The following is an 18,049-nucleotide window of genomic DNA, read 5'->3' on the forward strand; positions in this document are numbered from 1 at the left end:
CTGCTGCATCCCCAGTCCCCGGGCGGGGTTGCTAAGGAAACGGCCGCTTGGCAACGCGCGCGAGCCCGGGGGCCGCCGGCCGCCGCTGCGCCCCGCGCTGCTTGTGCAGCCGCCGCCGCTCGCCCAGCCTCCGCCGCGGCCGCGCCTCCTCCCTCACTAGCCGGCGCGCTCGCCTCCTCGCTAGATGGTGTGCGAGCCGCCGAGCATTAGACACACTCCGGACGCGGCCAAAAGCAACCGAGAGGAGGTGTAGCGTGGAGCCAGGGGGTGGGAGGGGAGGGAGGGAGGGAAAGCCAAGAGGAGGAGGAGGGGAAGCAAGAGAGAGAGAGAGAAACAACATCTAACTACTAGAGTGAGAGAGAGAGGGGGAAAAAAAAGAGAGGAAGAAAAGAAACCCACCCACCCACCAAAAAAAAAAAAAAAAAAAAAATCCTGTGGCGCGCCGCCTGGTTCCCGGGAAGCCTCGCCAGCACCAGGGGGTGGGGGAGCGCGAGCTGAAAGCTGCTGGAGAGTGAGCAGCCCTAGCAGGGATGGACATGATGCTGTTGGTGCAGGGTGCTTGTTGCTCGAACCAGTGGCTGGCGGCGGTGCTCCTCAGCCTGTGCTGCCTGCTACCCTCCTGCCTCCCGGCTGGACAGAGTGTGGACTTCCCCTGGGCGGCCGTGGACAACATGATGGTCAGAAAAGGGGACACGGCGGTGCTTAGGTAGGAAGATCGGCGTGCTTTTCGTACTTGTCTAGGTCTCTTTCTGTCTCTTTCCTTCTCTTTAAAGCGATGGTAATGCCGGTGGTGGTCGCCGTGGACAGACCGCAGCTCCAGAATTGCAGGTGCCCACTCTGCCCCCCGAGCCCTGCGCCCTGTGCGCCCGGGCAGGTAGCGAGCTGGACTCATGATGCTAAAGCACTTTGCCCCGAAAGCCAAGTGGCCCAGGGATAAGTGAAGTGTGAGGTTTAGGAGGGGCAGGTGCCACTTTGAAACTCAATTCACAAGGTCTCTTGTTTTACTGTCAGGGGGTGCTCGTGGAGAGTCTGACAAGTTTATCGGGGTTGTTTCTATTTTACTCTAGCCGAAGCACTTTTGCAAACTGCTGGCTCCCTGCTCACATTTATTTCCCTCTCACTCGGACGCTCAGGCTCAAATTGTCCCTCTCTCGCTTGCTTTCTTTTCTCTTAATGCTTCGTGTCTTTTCACCCTCCTCTTTCTGTTTTTCCATTTTTGTGCTTCCTTTCTTTTCCCTCCATTGGCCCTTTTTGTACCTTTTCTGTTTTCTATTCTTCCCTCCCTTTTCCATCTCCTCTTCTTTTATTGCCACGACTTTCATCTCTGATCTTCTTATTCAATCCCCTTTCCTCTACTCTTCATCTTTCACCAGAGCCTATTTTTTTTTCTTCTTCATTAACGTCCCTATTATGTGTCCCCCTTTTTTTTTTTTGGACTCACATTCCCCCTCCCTCTCCCCACATCCTTTCCCACCCCTGCCTGTAGCAAACACATGCATGTTGCCTCTAACCCCATCCAGTACCATTTTCTCAACCTCACAAACCTCTTTTATCTTAAACACACTCCCTCACATACTGTGTATTTCACATCCTCACGCAGGCACTTCCATGCTCTAACAACCACTTTCATATGCAGATTCTCTTACTGTTTAAAAGGCACACTCTCCTTCACTGCTCTACACACTGTCACTCACACATGTCTACATATGGTCATTCTCTGTCTCTCTTCCCGCCCCCCCCCAACTTCTCCCTCCCTCCTCCACCTTCAGTTTTACTTGTTTTTCTCACTCTTCCTTCTTCTTTTCTTTAAGCTTGTGCATGAAAATATTTTGTCATTCATGAACATCTAATAGCCTGATTTTTACCCTCAAGCAACACTGCAGAGTGAGCTTCTGGAAACATTTTATATTCTGTGAAAATATAAATTTATGATCAGCAGTGCTAGATCTAAACAAGGCTAAATACCCCTATTCCTTCATTTCCCAGCACCTTCCTTTATCCCCCTGACACCCCCACCTGACATACACCTCAAGTCTCCATGAAAGATCTCCTTTTTCTCCACTGGGTGGTAGTTGGCTTATAAGTGTGGTTTGCACAAAATCAGTATACATGGCAAGTTTAAGGTGAGAGAAAGTGGGATATATTTCTATCTGAATCATGCAATATATTTTAAAATTAATTGCCTTGGATATGGGTGTGGTATATGATTTATACCTTCTGAAACATGTTTACCAGTCCAAATACTGAAGGGTATAGTCATAGTTTCTAGTATATAGTAACATGCTTGTATAATATATGTTGTTATCTTTGTTGTAAATACAAAATGCCTCTGAGTTATACAAAAGCAAAATACTTTGGTATAGCTTAGTGATAGAGCATTTCATTGTTTATAAAAGCGATGGACTCTGTCACATAGAGAATATAATTAAACCTATGTTGTTTATATTAAGTTTGTTTTGGAAGTTTGAAAAACATCGGTAAAGAGAAAACACTGCTTCAGAAACTGCAAACATATATCATGGGAGCTGCAATCTATATGTTTGCAGCAGCATATTGCTGATTTATAATGAGCGTTAAATATCTTCAACCTAAAGGGTTTGATAGACTGCTTGTCTTTTTCTGATCTATCTTGGCATTTGTTTCTAACCCACAATCTAGTAAATACTATGGCTAATGAAAATAACTGGGTCCATGTTCTGCTTCTAGGAGACCTATGTTTTAGGTCACTTATTGCTTCCAGTAGTGAAGCCTCTCTAACTTGGGGGTGGGGGGTGGGGGGGAATATATCTTTCCAGTATTGTTGGTTTGGTGCAGCCCTGTACTTCATCCGTTTGTGTGCTGTAGGTTGAGGCTTATGATATGTTATTTTGGGGAACTTTTCATTTTTAAGTGTGGAACAGAAATCTGATCTACATTACTTTTTACGAAAGTAATTTGCTTCTTGTAATACTATAGTTTTCTAAGGATTAGCCCATTTTTGACCTTTTTACATTGTTCATAGGTCTTAAACTATTTTCACATATGTATTTGCAAGAAATTTTCTGCTAAATCAAAATGTTAAATGGTGTTAGTTATTTTTCTTGACTTCTCTCCTACAACTAGTATTTGCTCTGTTCAGCGACCAAAGTAAAGAGAACTTAAGGACTAGTCGATTTGGTATAAGTCAGGTGATATATTGTTCATCAAAAGTAATGTCACAAAATTATATTTTATGCTTTTACCTTGAATGCTTACTGTTATATTTAATGTTATACTATAATTCATTAGAATACAAAACAAAACAAAATCCACCCTCAAACATACACTCCCTTCCATCAAAGTACAGAAATCAAATGCTCAAGTGAACACAACACTGAATACATATTATTTATTTAATTTTACCCAGTATACTCTTTTTTTAATGTAACACATTCCTTAAAGTGTCTCTAATAAAAAGTAAATAGTGGCATAGCAGTTATCAAATAACTTTAAGTGCTAAAGGCCTGAAAGTGCAAACATGTCAGTCAGTGACTCTGTTGCTTGTGGTTACAGTAATGAAACAGAAGTTTAAAAGGTCAAATGATACATTTCTATCTCCTAAATGCCAGAATGTCTGTTTTAGAGAAAAGAATCAAGAAAAACAAAACTTTTCTTAAGTGGAATTATAATACAAATGGGAAATTAATTCTGTGATCTACTAATATCTACAATTTTGTAAATCATCTTTTCTATTTTGCTTAGAGGACTTACAGTGAAATTACATTTAATAATTTCAACATCCGTAACATTTTAGCTTTGCCTTTTGAGGTTAGTGAAGCAATATATTAAATGTCAAAATGTCCCTTACTTCTAATAATATTATTCACTGATAGATCTTTGAAGGATTGACTTAAGTTTTTTGGACCTTCTTGACAAAGTATTTAATGATGCATTTGTTCAATAGAAAAGTATTTGGGACCTCCCTAGAATGTATTATAATTGACTACAAACACAAATCAATGTTTTCATTAATTTATTAAATATAGATTTTGATTGCTACTATATAATACATACTAGTCTTTTATGCCTACCAAAAATAGTCTGTTTATAGAGAAATTATTCTCTCCAGTCTTCAAATAATGTTTTGTATGTAGTACATTCAAGAAAGGGATTAATATTTCATGGGGTGACACAGTACCAGGAGATGCTAGAACCACATTGTTCATGCTTTAGGACCAGTGTTTCTAGACCCAGAGATTCGGGGAACATAGTCCTTCTCTGGATCAAGGCATACATCGCAGACAACTTTAAAAAAAAAAAATGAGTTTACTTTCTTACCTATTCACAGTGATGTTCTCTATGTCCAAATGTTTAATATTTTGAAAACAATAGAAGGAATACTTCTTCATTTATATTCTCCCAGGGCATGAGAATTTTAAAACGCATGTCATTTTCAGCTAATGCTCTAAATATGTTTCTACTTACACTCTTCCGTATGAATTGTGTATATTTTAAGCCACCTTACTGATATGAGTTCAAAATACCCTATGCTTTCTGCTTTAATCAGAGAGGGAGAGTTTTCTCTTACATGTGATATATTACTTTACCTTACCGATTCTGAATACAACTGTGTCATTTTAATGCCATGGATTTGAGTAGAAGTTACATGAGGTCCTACTATAATGTTGTAATAAGCAGAAAGATTTTTGTTGAAAGCATAGAAAACAGCATACTTCCACAGAAGATATTTCCTTTGGAACCACAAAACTTGCAAATATTTAGGACAAGTATTTAATGCTGTTCAGTCAATTTGTCCAGTGCATTTGACTATTGATTAGACTACATTAATTAGTTTGGGTCATACTATTGGATATAAGAAAGTAAATTATTTATGTATGTACAGAATTACTAATAGCATTTGAAATCAATTATGCTATACTTTTGAAATATTATTGGTGTGTCTTACATTGTCTATTGAGTTCTTCCTACATCTTGATGTATCACATGTTCCAAATGTACTATTCAATTATATACACATTTTCAATTTTGAACATTAGCACATTATTTTAAAACCTACAGTCTTATTTAATAGTGTCATTGAACAAGTATTTAAAAATTCCAAGTTCTCCCATCTCTAAACAAGAGGGGTTAATAGATTGTTATACTGAATCAATTTGGAAAAGTAAGTTCTGGAATCTCTATTACAAGAATAAATACTATGTCATCTGTGCTAATTTACAGAGCTGTTTTATTAGCATGATATAACACTTGGTATATTTATATATAATTTCTCATTATATTAAAAAGCAGCATATTATTTTAAAATTTTGTAGATACATTTCTGCCAATTGTTTTAGTTCAGAAGAATTCATAAACCCACGTGGTTATATAATCTTTGAACACCATCATGTTAATGGACTACTTATTGTAAATAGATTAAATTTGCAATTAAACAATTCCATAAAACAGTCGATTCTACAATGTCTGAATTCTGAAGAGTTTAAAGAAATGGTCACATCATGTATGTGAGAGTCCTGGGTCATCTTGACCAGATTCAGCTTTCATCCTTTTCCTCTTCTATGCTATTGAAGACAGATGGTAGAAATAATCCGTCTGGCTACATTTCCCAGTTGGCCATGACAGCTGTCTTCAGATTATGGTTGGCCAATGGAAGTTAGCTTTGGAAGAAGGGAAAACACAAGTAAGAGGCCTGGGTGTTTCTCCCTGCCACCATTGTTTCTGCCAATATCCAGTAGGGCCTCCATCTCTTACTGGAACCTCCTTGTTTTATCTCCTATGAGATATCTCACTCTTGGACTTCTCTTTAGTCCATCATCCTACTACTAGGAGTAGTAATATCTGCCTGTTGTATTGACTGCTACATTGTCTCACCATTACCTGTTTAGCTTCTCAGCTCTTCCATCCCCTTAATAATCAGTTACCTGCTTTAACTTCCCTCTGTTTGAAATATCCAGAACAGTTTACGTTTTGTTGGTAGAACCCTGATACACGGTGAAAAGTAATAGCTTCAGTAACTTTAATTACATTTGACTGAATAGCTACTTTGCTCGTGGAACCATACATGTTGCTTACTTATACTATTTATAATGGTTGCTGAAGGAGACATGCATAGAATTTAAACCATAACGATATTGGTGCATTTTATAAAGAAGAAAAATGAATATATTGGCATATTTAGATTGTGGTGAAAAGAATGAACCAAATGAGTGAATATTTAATTAATTATTCAAATGAGTAAAACATTTCCGTAGAAAAAGATATAACAGTGCTATACTAGGGTGGAAAATAAAGAAGTTAAAGATGTACATTAATGAGATTCAGTAATACTGTATCTTTTTAAAAATTTTTATTGAGCAAAACAGAACTAGGGATAAGCCCTGCTTGTGGATATGTGATCAAAATGCCTAGATAATTCCTACAGTGCTGCCTATTAAAATCAATAAGAATTAAAGGTCTTTCTTTTATGTAGCGTAATACCTGAGGAGCTCATCAAAGTTTCCAGTTTTTATGAAGTATTTAAAGACTATGACCATAATAATCCCCAATGATTCAAGTATTTAACTGTTATAGGTATTGGTCTCTCAAACCAATTGTATCATTTGACTAAAATCAAATCACTTTTCTACCATACCCTATTTAAAATAGTGTAAATTAAGAAATTGCAGACTTCATATAACTTATAGAGGCTAGCTAAAGGGAATTTCATTAGTGGGAATTGTTTTATTTTATTTCAATTCTCCCTCCTAATTGAGTGCTATCACCTTCCCACTAATTTCTTCAAAATATCTTCTGAAAGACATTTATATAGATGTTTGGCTCCAGTTCAAACACACTAGTTAACCTATCAAGTCCTATTTTTTTTGTGCATTTCTAGACAACTGTATTGCAGGATAGTTTTTAATTTAAAATCATTATTTATGAATAAACTCCTCTGAAGGTCGCTCAAGACATTTTTGAATTGGAATCAAAGTTGTACTTAATTGACTCTGCAATTCCATCCTTCTCAACATATGCTGATCCATTATAAATTGTCATGGACACTTTCAATGTACAGGTAAAAAAAATTGCTCTATTTTTCCTAGCAACATCATATCACCTACTTGCCTTTTACTTTTTGTAAAGGAAATTTAAAATTGGCCACATGTTCTTTTGTCATGATTTTATGATTTTATGTGTTTCAAATTCATCGGTAGTGACAAGAACTTTCCATACTACTAGAAATTAAAATCTAAGATTTTTCTCCATGGAACTTTCAAATGGAACTTTATTTAATTATTCCACTTTATGGAATTAAATAATAAAATTTATTTAATTATCCACAATTTTTTAATTTAATGAATCTATGAAAGGATAAGTGAGAATAAATATAAATTTTAGTATATTATCTCACATCTTAGTAATTACAGTATCTTTAAAACTGTATTGGATGTGTATGTTTATAATAAAGAACTTTTTATTGGGCCCATATAACAATAGTCTCTGCCTTAAGTAATTCCTGCAAAAATCCTAGTGAATGGTTCTTGAAAAAATGTTATTGGATACTAAATTATTTGAAACAAAATGTACTAGATTTTAGGTATTTGTATAAATATGAAGTTTATATGGCACTATATATAATAAAGGTAAGCGTTGTTTGATAAACTTATTGTGTATGTGCGCGCCTGTGTGCACGGGGCACACCAATATTTTAAATACAGTGTTTAATGTGGGTTCCAGAAGAAAAAGTTTGAAATGCAGTGGTATGGTTGTTGTGAGACCTTGAGATATTGCTATAATTTTAAAAAGATCCATCCAGGAGTTTAAATTATATAGGAAGACTTTTATTCTTTGCAATTATAATCAGCAAATAAGAGGAACAGTTCAAAATAGCTAAATGTAACCCCCTAACATTTTTTTTTTGTTGTTTTTACCTCAGTTCATGGAGCCTGCTTTCTTTTTTCCCATGGCTTCAATTAAATAAAATCAGTAGAGATATAGAGGTAGAAAGAATTGACCCTTTGCTATGAATGAATACTTCTCAATTGTGAAAAGTAACTATACACCTCAAACCAGAGCAAAACTTCTGTGTTGTCCCAACCTTCTCCCTGAGGTAGGGTCGACAGGACTTTGTAAACCACAGGATATTGATACTAGCCGATAGAATTTTAATGTGGTCATATGGCTTTGATTTATCATGTTGAAGAGGTTATCTATTAGCATAGTGGTTTCTAAGCCATATCAAGCTCTGAATCCTGACAGAGGACCTTTGATGCTCTTAAGCATCCAGCTGGCATGGCAATTGGTCGTTTTAAACACTTTCCCTAGGAAAAGGGGAATATAGCAAAGAAGGAATTTGGCAGTATTGCCAGCATTAAGTGTTGCTCTTTTGAACAGAAGCCAATATCTTATACTTTCCAAATAGCTGGTAATTTGTTCAATTTAAGGAATATGTTTATAACCCTTTTCAGTCCAGACTAAATTGTTCTTAACTGAATTTAACTAAGTCCTTTGGACACTCTTCCAGTGCTCATGCTCATGCTGCAAGATAGAGTTTCTTTAAAGCTATAACTACTGCCATAAAGTATTAAAGGTTTTAAATGATTTAAAGGGCCATGGGGGAAAATGTGTTCCGTTGACTTCAGAAGCCCTTTTCTCTCATGCAGCTAAATTAAATTTAGCGATATTAAAAGGATTGAAGAGATATTGTGAACATAAGAGCTGCAATCAGAAGGCAAGAGAGTATTATTTGTATAGTCTGTCTAATAACACTGTACTGTTGTATAGGGATATTAAATAAATAAATCAAAAAGATCATAAAGATTTCCTAATATTATAGATAGGATATTTCTTATAGGAGAACATACTTAGATATATTTGATTTGTAAGTAACCTATTTTCAAGTTATTGTCTTTGAAATTTATCAGCTGAGTAGAAAATTATACCTTTACTGATTAATATGTTGGTTGGTACATTATTAATTCTGACAATGAATGTTGAGACAAAGAAATGAAGGAGAGAGAGGTAGGGAAGGAGAGAAGAAAAAAGAGAGGGAAGTAAGTATGTTATGATTTATGAGTGATTTCTAATCAAATTGCCTAAAACTTTAGAGCACTGGATGGCAAAATGAATCCCACAAATTTTACTATACTGGAGAGTTACAATAAGAAGGAATATGTTTCACTTCACATTATCCATTAAATAATTGGAATGATACTAAACCTTCAGCCTTCCCATGATGAAGTAATGTTCATTGTACAAATTGAAGTTATAAAATTATATTTTACATTTTGGTGTATTCCTTTCTTTGAAATTCATAATGCATTTATTTTTATTTTATAAGATAAATGGCTTGCAATATGTCACAGTCTAATATTTTGGAATATGCTCACAAAAGGAAATTGTATACAAATCTTTGAATAATTGCTCATTTTTCTTCTTATTTATGTCATTGATCAATTTTTTCTTATGCATCATTAATATAAAATAACTGATGTGCAGAGTTGTTTTGCTTATGCACAGATTTTTTTTCTATCAGAATTATTTATTTGTATTGAAATGGGTCATGTTTTGAGGTATCTAGAATGGGAGGAATGTGAATTTGAGTTGCTTCTCTACTTACTGGCTATGTGACCTTGAATAAATCCCTTACCTTCAGTCTGTTTCCTTACTTATAAGGTTGGAAAACCAGTATGTCTTAAAGAGAATTAAATGGGTCATATGAGATAACGTATGTAAAATGCTAAACAATAAATAGCACATCATAAATACTAAAGTCTATTAACTTTTAGCTTTTCTTCCATTAGCTTTTCTCCTAATCTTAATCTGAAATTTATTGGTACTATTTATTTAATCATATGTACATATTTGATAAATTTAAATCACTTTGCCAATTATTACATTTGTTAATTGTTAAATTATATATTCGACATTTGTTATATATTTTTTGTTTTGATTTTCCTAAAATCACATTATTATATGGGGTGCATTAGTACATTCACCCACTCTTTGCTATCACCTGCTCTGTACTGACACTCTATTAGGTGCTGGAGACACTAGTGAGTGAATACAGATGTGGTCTGTACTTCCCAAAGACTAGACTACAGTGTCATATCAGATGGTGAGCAGTGGTTCAACACAAAACAAGGGAAACTGAAAAAAGTTTCTGCTATCAGGTCCTGGAGTGAAGAACATTGCACCCACACAGGGGCCACACCAAGAGACAAAGACAAGGCACAGGGAAAGTGAGGGCAGGCTAGGGCACATGTCTTTATTAGCGTTCAAGCTTTGGAATTCCCTGGCTAAGGATGAAGTGGTTAATTCAAACTAAAAGCAACTCATGGTGAACTCCATGGAGATTTCATCTAAGGAAAGAACAAAGGGAGGGGGCACAAGGGAAGTTGGGAGTGAAATAGCTCACAAGAATTGCTGGGGAATTGATATCATCAACTTCCATTTTCTGTGATTCTACAGCTGTTATCCAGGGCATGTGCTGGAGGAGGGATTGGTGTCAGTTCAAGACCTGTCCTGGCTGCTTGACAACACAAAATGGATGCTGAGGCACCAATATAGAATAGTTTAGCTGAACTCTTTAAATTTTATATTTTAAGTATTATATTTAATGGACATGTATTTGTTGTTGAAACCAATGAACAAGTGAAGTGATTCCAAATCTGGAAAGTAAAAACATACCAAAAGACGTTTTTGCTATTAGTGTGCGGACACAAAACATTCAATAGCAGTCAGGCCATGAATTTTACACTCAGTGGACTGATGCTAATTTGTTTCACTTAACAGAAATCAGTGATCACTCTAATTGGGTGGTCACATAAACGTAAAGGACATAAAAAGAGACAGGAGACAGAAATAAGAGGGATTAGAAAGTACCATGTAATGGCAGTGGAGGAGTATGAGGGTGAGGATTAACATCTGTGAGTATTTAGAATGGAAGAAGAGGTAACTGGTGACAACATTGGCATCATTAATATGAGGACTAGAACTAAAAAACTGCCAACCGTGTATTCTGTATGGGGTAGCAAATAATTATTCACTATTAAATCTTCCATCAAAGTTCCTGAGGGCATTCTAGGATTGCACTGAAAGCGGTAGAGTTCAGTAGCAGTCTGCATGGCCAAGAATGTTCCTCTGCATTGCCATTTATCAATGGACAACATACTCAGTAGATGCCCAGAAAATGTGAATACTTCTTCTGATGCTGCATATTTGCTAAATGCACATCAGAATTTATAGTCATTGTGGAACCAAGATTTGTATTCAATTAATTCTCTGTGATTACCCACTATGTATGACGTATTTTCACAATAGGTTTTAGAACTAAATTTAGGGTTGGAAAGGTAAGGTAATCTATTTCAGTTAGAACAAATAGTGTCGAAGTCAGTGTTCAAATCATGCTGTTTTCGTCCAAAGTCCAGTGACTTATTTTCTACCTTGTGTCTCTTACTAAATAAAGATCAAATTATAATTGACAAGTAATTGATAAGTTAACCAATCAAGTAATTGATAAGTTTATTGCTTATTAGTTATTAAACACCTGTCAAATACCACCTACATTTGGCTACTAAATCAACAATGATTAAAAAAAATCAAATAGGGTGGCACAGGGGGTTAAGTTGCAGCACTATGAAGCTGTCTGCAGCCACTGCAGCATCAGTTTCATCCCCAGCAGGGAGCTAACCCAAATGGAGCAGCAGACCTCTCCTGTGTTGCCTGCTGCTCTCCTCAGCAGTGTATTTCAGTACATCTGCCTGTTCTGCTCCCCATTCTGTCTCTGGTGAATCCTCACACCACTCTCCATGCCTCTGGCCTACACCCCAGCTCCTGTATGCATAAATAAATAAAATAAATCTTTAAAAAATCAAATAGGTGTGTTATATATATATGAAGAAAATGTGATGTTATTTTAAATGAGATTAAGTATTTAGCAGATAATCTCATTTACTAGATTGGAAGACAGTAAATTCTTAAAAATGTGAATATTTGGGGAAAATCATTGAAAATTATCCTAAATGATTATAAAATACTGGTAATGATGGAGGACAAGAATAGAAAAAAAAAAAAACTGAAAAGGATGTGCGTCACAAGACCAGAAACCTGGCTCACAAGGAGGTGGTGGTAGAAGAGAATAGCATAACCATTGATACAGCTACAGAAACCAAGATTCTTAGGGGCAGACAACACAGTTGTGGAAACTAGTATCCTTAGGCAAAGACTAGGATCCTTAGGCACAGAAGCCTAGATTACAAAGCATCACATCCAAGCAGGTATCCATCAGAGGGTGCATCCAAGGGTAAAGATATGGAGATTGAGCCCATTGTAGAATCTCTGGTCCCTTTTAAATTTTGCATAGTTATCCAAAATTAGCAACCAACTGAAGAGTCACAAGGCGTGACCCCTCCCAAACAGAAGAAGACTATATTAGTTTAGTCTCTGCACAGTCTTGGGGCAGCAATCCCACTGTCCAGCACTCCCTCTGTCCAGTGGCTGCAGATAGCTTCATAGATAGCACCTGCTATGCAGGTGCTTTTTTTCACCAACTCTCTCCTGCAGGGCAGCAGCTTCCTGCCTGCCTGTGACCTGTACCATGCGGGAACTTCTCTTCACTGACCCCTCTTCAGCGGAGGCCGCTCTTCTCAAGGCCGCCCGCCTGCAACCATGCAGGCCTCTCTCAGCAAACCTGTTCCTTTCGGGGCAGATCTTCCTGCCCACTTGTGTCTATGCAAATGTCTTTTACTCTTTTGTCCCTTTCCCTAATAAACCTGTTCTCTAAATATAACTACTGTCCTGTTTCTGTTTGGTGGAGAAACTCACCTGGGAAACTCTCCACGTGTCTCTGAAACAGGAGCTCTGGAGAAACCTTTCCTGGAGTGAACCCAAGGATCCTGCACTCCAAACCCATGGACTCCAAAAACCATAACAGTAGCACAAGATTTTTTAAAAAAGGAATAGCTTTTGAACATCATTTTAATTATGTATTACACATTGGTTACTTTCTTGAATCCTCACAACACACTACAATTTTTTTTAACTTTGTAAGTGAAAAAGCAAGCAGAACATGAATTACTGTCTAAACTTTTTAATACACTAGTAAATTTTATAACCAGAATTTGATCCTAGACTTTCATGTCCCCAAAGCCATGCTCATTTGTTTTTTTTAAGCCACAGTATTTGGGAGAGTTTTGTGCTTTCTTTACAGCGCGGGGGGGGGGGGGGGGGGGGGGGGGGGGCAGTGGTTGCTAGCTATTGTATTCAAAGTCCCTACTTTAATCATTTGAATGCTAATTAAACTATAATGCTAAACAGCTGAATTAAATTGATTTACTCCTTTGAAAAGAGTTAGGTGACCTAAAGTGATGAGCACCATTATTTTCAGGGGTGGGAGATAGGGAGGATTAAAAAAATCAGGACCCTATAAAAGATGCTTTTATTTCATTTTCATTTAACTTGTTAGTAATATGTTATAGTCTTATGCTTAACTTCTGTCAATGAATAAAATGAAACAAATCTAAATTAGATACCTCTAATAGTTGGCAGTGGTATGGTCTGAGTGAAAACTTGGTTTTTATCTGACAATATGTAATTTAAGAAACGTCTTTAATGTGTTTACATACCCACCTTCTACAGATTTTGCATGCGTACCCAAGAAGATGGTAAATTTCACAATGCCTTTTTATTGTGTTTCCCAAACTTTCCCAAGATAAAGTCCTCTTTGTGTCTCATCATTCAAGGACATAGTCAACCCAACCCCACTTTAACTCATCCTTAACTCAACTTTCTCTGAACTCCAGATCACTACACCTTTTGATTTATAGCATTTATTCTATCAATTTTATATTCAGTACATTTTTATCTATTTTGACTCTGTTATGGAGTGAATCTCAAAAAATATAACAGAAGCCAATGTGACATGTTTTCTTCTTTGTATTTTATGTCATATTATTGCAAACCTTCCCCAGAACTTTGCCTATTGCTATTTTTGTAGAATATGGTTAATGTAATAGATGCTTTGATTGTTTTTTTATTTTCCATTCTTCTTCAAGCCCATGATTTATGTAGTTTTTCTGTAGGGGCCATGTCTTTTCAGCCATCCATTCACCCATTTTGAAGCTAATATTAAGTCCCTCTCACACACATTTTCTATACCTTTGAGATAAGGTCCCGTCTATTGAATGTACATTTAGTTCAACCTGTATTCTTAAACAGTGTTGTATATTGTAAAGAATATATATTCCACTTTCTGCTTCACATTTTTTTTTTCTGAGGCTCACTTTTATTTTCTGTAAAATGGAAATAGTGGTAATGCATCCTATATGCATTGCAAATCCTAATAACAAGCAGCATTCGGCTTACAATTGTTGCTTCAATTCTAATGTCTTTTCCTATTCCCTTCCTTGTCCTTCCTGTAATATAGTTGAACTTGTGCCAGGGCTATTTAGTTAAAGGAATTGTTACTTAGTGCTTGCCATTTTCTTTTTATTCCGTAATAGCTTCTGATTGTCAACTATTTTTAATTTAAGGCAACATTCTGCTACTTTGAAAAACAGAGGTAATCTGAACATGTGATAACTCATTCATCTTTTTCTACTACTTGGATGCCTTTCTTCTTCACCTAAGATGCTTTACCTTTACACCGTTCTCTCTTTGATACTTTTATACATGGATTTCTCCAAAATTTATTGTCCATTTTTGACATGTTCTAAATCCATGAAGAGTATATTATCTTGCTCACAAATTCTTCTGTTGGCTTCAAATCCTGTTTGTCATTGCTATGTGCTTCTTCTAAAATCCTGCACTTTATTTTTCAGTGTATTTACATTATACTTTTGCTTGGTTGGGATGGTAATAAATGTAAAGAACACTGCATAACTACTACCTGATCTTCTGTTTGACCAACAAATGCAAACTCTTTTAAATTCTTCTGCAAATAATTCTTCATTGAAATAACACTTCCATGCTTTTGCCACATTGTTTTTTTCAACTATTTTGACCCTCCGATCCTCCAACGGAATGGATCTCAATACTGATGAACCAGTGTTCTTGGGGCAATTAAAGTTTTCTCTTCATTTTGATGTGTAATGACTTACCTTCTTGTAGACAATATATAACAATTTTTAGTGTCATCTAGCATCAAGTGACATACAGTTTGAGTAATACATGCAGAAATCACTGAAATATAATTTTTGTTTTCTTAATTTACATTACAATCCCTATTCTCTATGTTTCTGTTATACAAGAATATTGTGCTCTTTCAAATTCCTTCTAAACCCTTTAATTAATATCCTCAAATTGTTTTCCAATTTCTGACAGACTACCTATACATTTCTATTGAAGGTGGGCCCCTAAAAAATAGTGGTATATTTCTTGGAATCATCAAAACAAATGGTTCAAGAAACTAGATGTATACTAGAGATAAAATGGGTAATGATAGTACTTAACCTATAAATTGTGAGACTTGCATCAAATAACATTTGTAAACTCTATAGCACCACAACTGGTACAAAATAAGTAAATATTAAGTAAATATTAGCTGTTATAATTTTGTAACTATCATTAGTAGTAAACCTTCAGCAGTATTTTAGAAAACTACCAATAACAACCAAAATCAAGATTCTCTGATAGTGTCCTTCTATGTCTTCTGACATTCTTTAGGGATCCTGAATTATTTTGCATAGCTTAATTGCCTCCAGTTCCATTCATGTTGTTGCAATGGCAAGATTTCATATTTTATTATTTTAATGGCTGAGTAGTATTCCATTGTGTATATACACCATATTTTCTTTGTCCACTCATATGTAGTTGGCCACTTTGATTGTTTCCATAGCTTAGCTTTGTAAATTGTGTGATAGTGAATGTATAAGGGCATTTAACACTTTGGTTATTCTCTGTGTAGATACACAGGAGAGATCATGTTGGATCTTATGTTGGATCTATTTTTAGTATTTTGAGAGCTGTTTTTCCACAGAGGTTCAACTAGTCTACATTTACACAAATAGTATATCAGGGTTTCTTCTTCTCCACAGCCTCACTTGCTTCTGATATCTTTTATATGTGCCATTATCATAGGTGTGAATAGTATCTCAATGCAATTTTATTTTTCTAAATATCTTTATTCATACAAGAACTGGGGTACAGGCCAGAGGTGTGGGGTGAGAGAGGATTCAACAGAGACAGAACAGGCAGATTGAATGAAATACACTGCTGAGGGAGCACCGGGCAAGACAGGAAAGGTCTGCTGTGCCATGGTGGTCACCTCCCTGGCCAAGGATCGAACTCGTGCTATAGTGGCTGCCGATAGCTTCATAGTGCTATGACTTAACCCTTTCTACAACCAGGGAGTCCTCTCAATTCAATTTTAATTTACATTCCCCTATTGATAGGTGATGATGGGCATCTCTTCATGTGCCTGTTGGCTGTTTTGTGTCTTGTTTGGAGAAGTGTTTATTTAACTCTTCGGATCATTTTTCTGATGAGTTTATTTGTTTTCTTCATATTGAGTTATGTTAGTTCTTTGTAGATTTTGAATGTTAGCCTCTTGTCAGGTGTATATTGTGCAAATTTTTTTTTCCTACTTGGAAGTGTGTCTTTTGTTTCAATGATAGTTTGTTTCACTGTGCAATAGTTTTTTAGTTCAACTAGTCCCATTTGTTTGTTTTTGTTTCCCTTTCCATTCTAGTTGAATCTCAAAAAATGTAACAGAGGCCAATGTGACATGTTTTCTTCTTTGTATTTTATGATTTCAGATCTTACATCCAGTCCTTTGATGTGTAAAACTTTAGCACACTGAGTTCAGCAATAAATTAAAAGGTTTATATACCATGACTAAGTGGGATTTATTCCAGGGATGCAAGGATGGTTCACTATTCATAATTCAATTAATATAAATCACCACATCATTGAAATGAAAGACAAAATGACCCTATCAAGAGACAAAGAGAAAATTTTTGACAAAACCTGATATCCATCTATGAGAAAAACCCTTGAAAAACAATATCCATCTATGATAGATGTAACATACCTCAACATAATAAAGGTCATATACAGCATACTCATACTTAATGATGAAAAACTGAGAACTCCTCCTCTATAACCAGGCATAGATTAAGTACACCTTTACCACTAATATACAAATAATGTTGGGAGATTTATCAAGAAAAGTTAGACAAGAGAAAGAAATAAATGGAATCAAAATTGGATAAGAATAAGTAAAATTATCATAATTGGAGGATGATCAGAGATAATATATATGGAAAATGCTAGAGATTCCACTAGAAAAGTACTAGAAACACTAAATCAATACAGTAAAGGGCAGGCTATAAAATCAATATGCAAATGTCTGTTGTATTCATATATGCAGGCAACAAACTAGAAAAGAAAGAAATCAAGAAAAGAATCTTGTTTACATTTGTATCCAAAATAAGTAAGTACCTGCAAATTAACCAAGTAAGTGAAAGACACATGCCAAGGAAACTATAAGAAGTATTAAAAAAAATAAAAGACACAAGGAAATGGAAAGTTATCCCATGCACTTATAAGGAAGAAACAACATTGTCAAAATGGTCAGCTTACCAAGGCAGTGTACAGAGGTAGTACAGTCTCTATCAAAATTCCTATGACGTTCTTCAAACATTACTGAAATTTATATGGAACCACAAAAGACCCTGGAGAGCCAAAGCAATAATGACAATAAGAAGAATGGAGGTATATGCTTCTAGAATTCAAATTATGCTACAAAGCAATAGTAATCAGTATAGAATGGTGTTTGAGTAAAATAAGCACACAGATCAATGGAATAGAGTTGAGAGCCCAGAAATAAACCCACACTTACATAAACTGTCAATTTATTACATAGGCAACAAGGACATGTAGTAATGAAAGGAAAGTCTTTTCAACAAATGGTATTGGGAAAGTTGGGCAGCAACATGCCAAAGAATGAAATGAGACCAGTCTCACTTAGCCAAAATTAACTTAAAATTGATGAGTCATGGACATAAGACCCCAAAATAGTACATTTAAAAAAAAAAAAAAAAACCCTAACACTGGGATTGAAATAGGATTTCTTCGGTGTTTGGTTAAATAA

At 35.8% G+C, this 18,049-nt stretch overlaps 1 protein-coding gene across 1 annotated transcript in view; it reads left to right on the forward strand.

Annotated features, from left to right (window-relative positions):
* Nucleotides 1-254: 254 nt before the first annotated feature.
* The window catches only part of NEGR1 (neuronal growth regulator 1), a gene marked incomplete at its 3' end in the record, with an annotated part of 815,688 nt that continues 797,893 nt past the window's right edge, over nt 255-18,049 (forward strand). Inside the window, exon 1 of the mRNA XM_084242628.1 lies at nt 255-706. Coding sequence (XP_084098754.1) covers nt 531-706 — 176 coding nt within the window. The 5' untranslated portion in view covers nt 255-530. The remainder of the gene's footprint in view (nt 707-18,049) is intronic.

Source organism: Talpa europaea, assembly GCF_964194135.1.
Source record: "Talpa europaea genome assembly, chromosome: 9".
Taxonomy (NCBI): Eukaryota; Metazoa; Chordata; class Mammalia; order Eulipotyphla; family Talpidae; genus Talpa; species Talpa europaea.